Source organism: Branchiostoma floridae, chromosome 7 (assembly GCF_000003815.2).
Source record: "Branchiostoma floridae strain S238N-H82 chromosome 7, Bfl_VNyyK, whole genome shotgun sequence".
NCBI lineage: Eukaryota > Metazoa > Chordata > Leptocardii > Amphioxiformes > Branchiostomatidae > Branchiostoma > Branchiostoma floridae.
The window spans coordinates 1991525-1999611 of NC_049985.1; the positions used below are offsets into that span (position 1 = coordinate 1991525).

The 8087-nt window shown below is 42.4% G+C and overlaps 1 protein-coding gene across 1 annotated transcript in view; it reads left to right on the plus strand.

The window, feature by feature from the left end:
- Positions 1 to 3042: 3042 nt before the first annotated feature.
- Positions 3043 to 8087, plus strand: part of LOC118419275 (ELMO domain-containing protein 2-like) — a 7450-nt gene continuing 2405 nt past the window's right edge. Inside the window, exons 1-10 of the mRNA XM_035825622.1 lie at positions 3043 to 3207; positions 3764 to 3965; positions 4215 to 4276; positions 4895 to 4995; positions 5377 to 5506; positions 5898 to 6006; positions 6470 to 6494; positions 6917 to 6985; positions 7762 to 7900; positions 7993 to 8050. Coding sequence (XP_035681515.1) covers positions 3824 to 3965; positions 4215 to 4276; positions 4895 to 4995; positions 5377 to 5506; positions 5898 to 6006; positions 6470 to 6494; positions 6917 to 6985; positions 7762 to 7900; positions 7993 to 8050 — 835 coding nt within the window. The 5' untranslated portion in view covers positions 3043 to 3207; positions 3764 to 3823. The remainder of the gene's footprint in view (positions 3208 to 3763; positions 3966 to 4214; positions 4277 to 4894; positions 4996 to 5376; positions 5507 to 5897; positions 6007 to 6469; positions 6495 to 6916; positions 6986 to 7761; positions 7901 to 7992; positions 8051 to 8087) is intronic.

Below are 8087 nucleotides of genomic sequence, written 5' to 3' on the forward strand. Positions count from 1 at the left end.
CCTGTTACTATCTGTAAAATATTGCACAGAGTTTGTTATTTTCTGAAGATCTGGTTCTGTTTTCCAGTGATAGAAATCATAAAACTGTTGGTTACTTTTATGACATTGGTCTTTGTGTCTTAATCCTCTCTAATCCCCTAGGCAATTAGCACAGTGTGTGAGCCAACCAGTGGTGCAGAAGTGTTGTATTATAAAAAAAAATGTTGTACTATCCAAAAACTGTGGTACTGTTTTATGCAAATTTTACATATTACCACACTTTTTGGATAGTACAACACTTTTTCTGCACTATGTGGATATAATCACAGTAATTGAAGGGCTTCCATTGGCTGAGGGGTAGTGGCCAATGCTCTAACCCTACAAAAGTCCCATGCGATCAACTTGAACAAAGGCCTTTCACACGTACGGCTACACGTGGTAGGCAGCGCTGCTGGAAGGGTCTATTCAATTAAGTGAAAGTAAAAGGTAATTGTTTTCCGTCATTACCATTTAAAGGAATGCTGCAATTTTCGGCTCAGTAAAATACAAATTTTTGTGGTTGTGGGGTCATCAGAATCAAATCCATCTCCACAGACAAAGAACAAGGCGACATAAGGAGGATCGAATCTGCCGACGACGAATGTGTCGCCTCTTAAGCGCTTGTCGCGGGGTTCCTCTGTGTTGACAACGCATGTGGGCCGTGGCACGACGTCACGTCCGCTGGGCTGGCAGCTGCCCAAAGGTTGGCGTGTCTCACACACAACATCACCGCTCCGCACAAATATGGTCTGAGAAACTGGCAAGGAAAGGCAAAACAAGCGCTGACGACATTCCAGTCGAGTCGGTACAAGGAAAAGACATATTGTGCGCTTGTGCCACCCCCTCCGACTGAAAGGTTTCTTCCAAAACTGAATAGATGGACGGGACAAAAGATTGCCCTTGACTACAAGCGCACACCCCGTGTCAAGTGTCATAAGCATCTGTTTCAGTGTTTATCCTAAGGAGGATCATTCATTTCTTAAATCTAAAAGGCATGGAAATAAAAGATAAAACCAGCGCAATAACGAAAAGACATAAACTTATTTGAGTAGGAGAAAGAAACAACTCGATCCATGGCGCTACTGCTGAGATTGTGACTCGGACATGTGCAATGTACCTAAAGTCTTGAATTTGTAATGTTGTAAGATAAATCATATGTATTCTTCACAACACTAACGAAATATGCAAAGCATATGTAGCGTGAAGCCATATGTCCATGTCTGCAGCGAATTTGTCGGCAGATTGCCAGTCAGCGAAAGGGAGAGTAGTCCAGGGCCAAGAAAGATAGAAATCAGCAGACTGGTGACGATATCGTATCATGTTTGAGCGACTTTTACGTCAGCTCGGTGGACTCGCTTCAGACTGTGATACGTTGCCTGTGCCAAGGAAGTGTTACGTGTTGTATCTTTATAGGATAAAGAGGAAAAGATCGAAATCTAACAGGGAAGTGTCCTGCTGGAGAAGGAGACACGGAAGGGAACTGCAACCTCCCAGAGCCCAGAAAAGCGGAGCCAGAATCGCTGCGCCCAGTTGATTCCAAAGCACGCGCTATATGCGTCTGGTTCCATGCCTTGATTTCCTTGTTTCGCTTGACTTGCTGACCTCGCGATTCTTCCTGGAACTCATGTTTAAAGATAAATGCCATTTTCCTAGCCTACACCAGGCCATCCTACGGGGTAGCCAGCGTAGTTAGTTTTGGTAGAGACTATTAATTTCCATCGGCCCTGCAAAGGAGTCCAAGGAAATGTGTCAACTGGATGACAAAAGAGAAGAATTTGGCCAAACAGGTACAGCTAAGTCGCCATGGGACTTCAATGAGTCTTTTGAAGCCCGCGGACGGCCCAGCTCACTCCTAGGCCAATTCACTCCAACTAGACTTTTATTGATGAATTGGCCAAAGTCCGCTATTCGGCCAGACGAGATTCTGGTAGAGACTACAGCAAAAGGTCTGCATGCTTTTCTCGGTGAGACGTGGCTAGCTCAGATTTAATTGTAGCCGGACCAGTCTTAAATACCGGTAAATTATCTGTGATTTATAATTGGTCGCTTACGTATACGTTCCACATAGCGCGTTTTCTGTTGCCTTGGAATAATCGTTAAGCGTCATATGGCATCATGAATACAACGTATGTTTTCAAATTACATGTATCATGGAAGCTCATCTGTGTCTGTACTCTGTAGTAATCATATAATCATAGTACAAAGCTAAACTTTCCTCCAACACAAAGGTGTGCACAGGTCAAATTTTCAAAGACCACTGTCGCCTTCTTCATATGTTTTCACTAAAGCTTACCCGAAGCAACGTGGATTTTTTTAAATAACACTAACTTCGTTATCATTTCAAAGCTTTCTGCTCTTTTTTTTTTCATTTGAATATATACGAAATTGAACACCAGTAACGCTATGATATACTAATTTTAGTAATCAGGTCATGTTCACAAGCTTCTGTAAGTCTAATTGAGTCATCATGGGCGTCCCCAGTCTGTATGATTGCGCATTCGCCGAGAACCAAAATCAGGTTGGGAGCGGTCAATGTGAGCTCAATCACACCTGGACATTCTCACCTCAAGTTAATGCGGCGGAAAACACGCATTTGGTCAGTGTACAACTCGGAAATGTACCCACAAGACGCGTTTGGGTTGTAATTACACCATTAACCGCATAGCGCCGTATTTGTTGCTGTGCTAATTTTGGTCGCACGGCGGCGCTGTTATAGTAGATTCTTTCGCTGGTATACCGTCAGGCTTGTAGATTGTAGCGGACCACAGTCCGAAAAATCAAGGTATGTGATCATTTTGAAACGTTGACAGCCACAAAATTAAGTTCAAGATAGCCTCCGATACTACAATGTTTTCGTAAGGTACCGTATCCCTTCGTAATCCAAAGAAAAATCAGAGATCTGTTATGTTTTTGTTTACAAACAGAGCAAAGTGTGGTTTAGCTACCGGCAGGTGTAATGATAGCAAACCGTTACGTCCCTGTCTGTACTGTCTTTCTCTCTGTTTCCTCGAAGTTTTATATCCTAAAGTCGTCTGTTTTCAGGTCAGCTGGCTTCTAGTGTGAGCTGAAACGCAGGTTGGCCAGGAAAGAAAATATAGAAGACCGGCTAGCTCGGAGCCGGTTTGTGGAGGCCGCCATCTTGAACTTGGGCCGGCAGGAAGTGGAGTTGGCAACTCGGCACCCTCTTCGGTTTGTAACGTTAAAACATATGACTGTACGACTAAAGACAAAGCTGAAGATAGGTGTAAGGCTAAAGGGGAAGTATGACACAAAATGTTAAGATTAACAGGTGGCGTTGAAAGAAAGTAACCATGATACGACTGACGTGGGGAGGGGGGCAAATCGGGGCCGGCCTGTACCTGGGTACATCCAGGCCATGGTACAGAGAGATTCCTTGATCAGTTCGGTTTGTATCTTTCTGTAACTGTTTATACAGAACACAACATTCCCCTTTTGGGGTGGCCCTGTGGTTTATAGTAACCCTAGACCAAGAGTTGCAGGGTTTGTATCCCAGCTGTTGTGAGCTACTGGAATGGATTGCAGTCCATATGAGTGACATGAGTATGATCAGATATTGACCGTACTTGTATTAATGTTATATCTGTTTTATGTGTGTGTGTATGTGTTCATTATCATTTGTATAGTCTGTCCCTCTTGTTACAACCTGTGAAAGTAAGCTTTTTAGTGAGATAAACTGGAATAATTATGAGACACCTGTCCATTTGACCCCCCACCCCATACACAGGTGAGGTTATTACCTGGATAACGAGCCCGACACCTGAGACTACAGGTGTGTAAGTTAGGGATGTGGCAGGCCACCTGGCTGTACCTGTATCTCACCTGGATCAGACCCATGATCAAATGGCTACTCAGGAAGATACTAGGCACCTGCGAGCTGCAGCGCATCTGTCGAGGGTATGGGGGTGCTGCTAGGACTAAGAGAGTCGGTGAGTGTTTGGGAAGGATCTAGTGTTTGTCTCATTAAATTAAGAAATGGCTGAGAAAAATTGTTATAGAAGTCAAATGTTAGCACTCAAAATCTGAGGTTCTTGTCTTTAAAGCTCAAAACTTCCATGTCTTTGTGCTGAAATATCCAGTGAATTGAATATAATCATAATGATGTCCACTTGACTTTTAGTACTCAGTGTTTTAATGTGTACCTTCATTCTAATCCGAGTTGCTCTTTTTTGTTCCAGAAAAATCTTTGAAGCTGTCGAAATACCAGGTACTGTATGTATTCTGGAATTTTCAGTGTACAGTAGGCACCATTGTTTTTATTTAAGCAAGTTGACTCCAGCCTTGTTTAATAGCTTTGTTCCTCTCGTAACAGTAATGACCATTGCTAGCAGACCAAAGCTATCAAGGCTGGACTCCAGGCTAATTCTGACTTCTGTATTTGACTATCTCAAAATGTTGTTCTGGTGATTGAACAAAAAACAAATGACAATGACTATTGAGAAAGACGTATAAAACAGAAACCAGTCAAATGTTGGAGTCTCAGCCATTGTCGTTCCATGCCTTACGGGATATAAATGTTAGATATGTCTAAATTCCCATTGTCTATGTAATGCTGTCCGTCTTATATGTTGTCCCTCAAACATCAGCAGTGCTGCCTCAAGGGTCTGGCTAATATCTTGTCACATATTGGAATGAAAGAATAACTAAATTAGTAAATAAAAGAAAATAAGAGACAAATGAAAAGTTTTCAAATGACACTGTTAATATTCATTTCTCAACCTTAGCTTCTCCAGGAGGTGACCCACAAAAAAATAAGTACAAAATAACCCACACCAAAACCTCTGCCTGGAGAGAAGTTAGATGTCCCAACAAAAGAAAGATGAAAACTTTTTTTGTTGATATTTTCTGTCCCTCCCAGGTCCTGCAGGAGATTACCCATGGAGGTGCAGAATGTGACGTAGACCAGACAGTGCAGGGCATCATACAGATCAAGGGTGTCAGTCAGCAGAAAGATCCACAGTAAGTCTCATCTCCTAGCACATTTACCAAACATCTAGCACATTTACTACAGTAAGTGTCCACAGGTGCAATGGTCGAGTGGGTAGAGTGTTGCAGTTGGCAAGTCATTGGTTCATTCCTCGACCGAGTCATACATAGACTTTTAAGATGGTACATACTCCCTTCTCTGCTTAGCACTTGGTAAATGATATGGTAGTTAAACACACAGACCACTGTCAGCAGACTATCCCCCTGCTGTAGTGATTTCACAAAGTTGTGTGGCCCAGGGCTACAGAAATGGATATGGACACTGCCCAATGCACCATTTGGTGTGGACTTTATTCAAGCTGCAACAACACATTTTGTAAATGATGTAACAAACTCTTCACCATTTCCCTGCAGATTTGCTCCGTCCCTGCGAGGGTGTCTGGTACAGATCCGTGGGTACCAGGAGCTGATACATGAGGTGGAGGGGGTGAGGGCAGAGGCGTACTCCTCAGACAACCAGGAACACGAGAATATGCTGCTACAGGCAAGCAGTCTATGCCTTAGACTAGTTAAAGGACAAATTGTCCTTGATGTACAGTTGATGGAAAAAGCTTTCCGTAATTATCGATGTTTTCAAAGCTTAGAGTTGTTGAACTTGCAGGCTACTAGATGAATTCCTTGTGTCCTTTTAGATGTAAAATGACAAATGACTTTTGTTATACATCTTCTCCTGTCAGCTTTGTGACCTTTAAGCAGTTTTTCCAAAGCCCTTGAGAAATGTCTCTCAAAAGGTAGATTATAATTGATTTACTAATCTTTTGTTCCCTTTAATATAAAACTACCACCAACATTTCTGATTGACAGTTTTCCCAAAGCCCCGGACAATTGTCTCTTCAGTGGTAGTATTTAATTTACTAATCATCTCTTCCCTTTAGCTTTGGGACCACCTGATGCCTGACACCAGCCTGGAGTCCCGCATCACCAAACAGTGGGGCGACATCGGTTTCCAGGGAGACGACCCCAGGACGGACTTCAGGGGCATGGGTACGGACTGGACCATTTCTCGTGTGCGGGGGGAGGTAGAAGAGAGATGAGTAGAATATCATTGAGAGATGAGATGAGAGCTTTATTTGGTTTTGGCAGTTAAAACAAAACTGAAATTTCACACCAAATTACATAATGCACGAAATGCACGTCCTAAGAGATTACATAGAATAGAGTTACATATAACACAAGAGAGTTACAGTCTGACGTAAAACAAACGTTCACTTGTTACTGAATGAATGTCTACAGAGTCCGATTGTACAAAGATGTTGCCTGGGGTTTTTTTTTTTTTTTAAATCCTACTGTAAAAGTGAGAATGAGAACATTTTACTCGTAGTTATGTCTTTTCAAAATGAGGTAATGACAAGATTACGTGGCATTTTTTTAGGCATGAAAGTGTGGAAACTTTGATAATAACATCTTCACTTCTTTAAGATTTCTTATATCTATTTTCTTCCCACAGGTATGCTTGGGCTACACAACCTGTTGTGAGTATGCTGTCATGTCAGTTCAGATATTTCATAATTGTATACACTGTTATACTACCACCAAGGCTTGACCTTGTTTTGGAGGAATAGCTTGTACATTGTTCCTGTGATATGACAGTATGAGCCGCTAGATGGTGGACATCACATGAAAATGCTTCTAATAGAAGTTCTATCAAACCATCATTTGCTTTTTGCCATGTACACATCAAATTCGGTTCAGTTTTTTTATGTTTAAGTGCCAAACTGTTGTTGTTGTTACTATCGTTGTTGTTATTGTTGTTATAGTCTGTGTAACACAAACTCTGCTGGTCTGTAACTGGCCCCTCCCGTTAGGAGGCCAGTCAGATGTTGGGCGGGCTGCTATAAGTGAGATTTAATCAGGCAATTGTTGTAGTAACCATTGACCATGTTGTCCTCTTCAGTTTCTTTGCTGACCAGCAGACGGAGTTGGCCAGACAAGTGCTGCAGCATTCCCATCATCCTCAGTACGGGTGAGTTATCGTCAGGGGATAGTCTGGGGAGGGTTCTTGATCAGGGGGTTTTGGGGAGGTGGATTTAGTAGTCTGCATTCAGGGGCTCTGGATTAGGGAGTAGTATACGTAGTAGAAGTAGTTCACAAGCAACTCTGTGCAGCTGATCCATGCTGGTTAGGCTGCACACTTTGATGTCTTTCTTAAAAACTCTCCTTCTAAGATTTCCTTGGTCTATCATGACCTCTGTTGTCTGGTTGGTTGGTTGGTTGGTTGGTTGGTTGGGAAAGAGAACTACTTCTCTGTAAGTTTCTATAGGACAAGTTGTACAATATAATAAGTCAATCTGGACAGCCAACCAGAAGTCACATTAAAACAGTCCTGCCATAGTTGTGACTCCCTGCTAACTTCCATTGTTGTTGTTTTTCTACCAATCAACAAATTTGGCTTGATCAATCACTCCACCTAAGCAACCATTTTCTTCATTCCCATGATCAGTGGTTGAGACCAGGTTTGGCTGTATTCACAACTGTCATGTAGTACAGTACATTCAAGGTTTACTTGATGCCTCCTCCTGATCTCACACTTTTGTTCTGTTTTTCTGCTCTGCTCCATTTTGTACCAGTAGGTAAGTCAGCTTTTTGTGTAATTGTTAGTGGATGTTAGGCCACACCAATTTGATATGTTGGTTCTTGGATTAAGAAAATCAGGAAAACCATTAATGAAAACAAAGCTTGAGAACCAGTATCATTGAACATTTGTATTTTGGTTGACACTTGTTTGTTGTTGTTTTGCAGTTACTCCTTTGCGATTGTCGGTATAAACATCACGAGCCTGACCTACTCACTCCTGGTGAGAGGGAAACTTCGGACACACTTCTACAACTTCCCCAGTCCGCCCAAACTCAGCCACTTCCACCTGCTCTACTGTGAGTACTGATAACATAACCACACTTCTACAACTTCCCCAGCCCCCCCAAACTCAACCACTTCCACCTGCTGTACTGTAAGTACTGACAGATAACATAACCACACTTCTACAACTTCCCCAGCCCTCCCAAACTCAACCACTTCCACCTGCTGTACTGTAAGTACTGACAGATAACATAACCACACTTCTACAA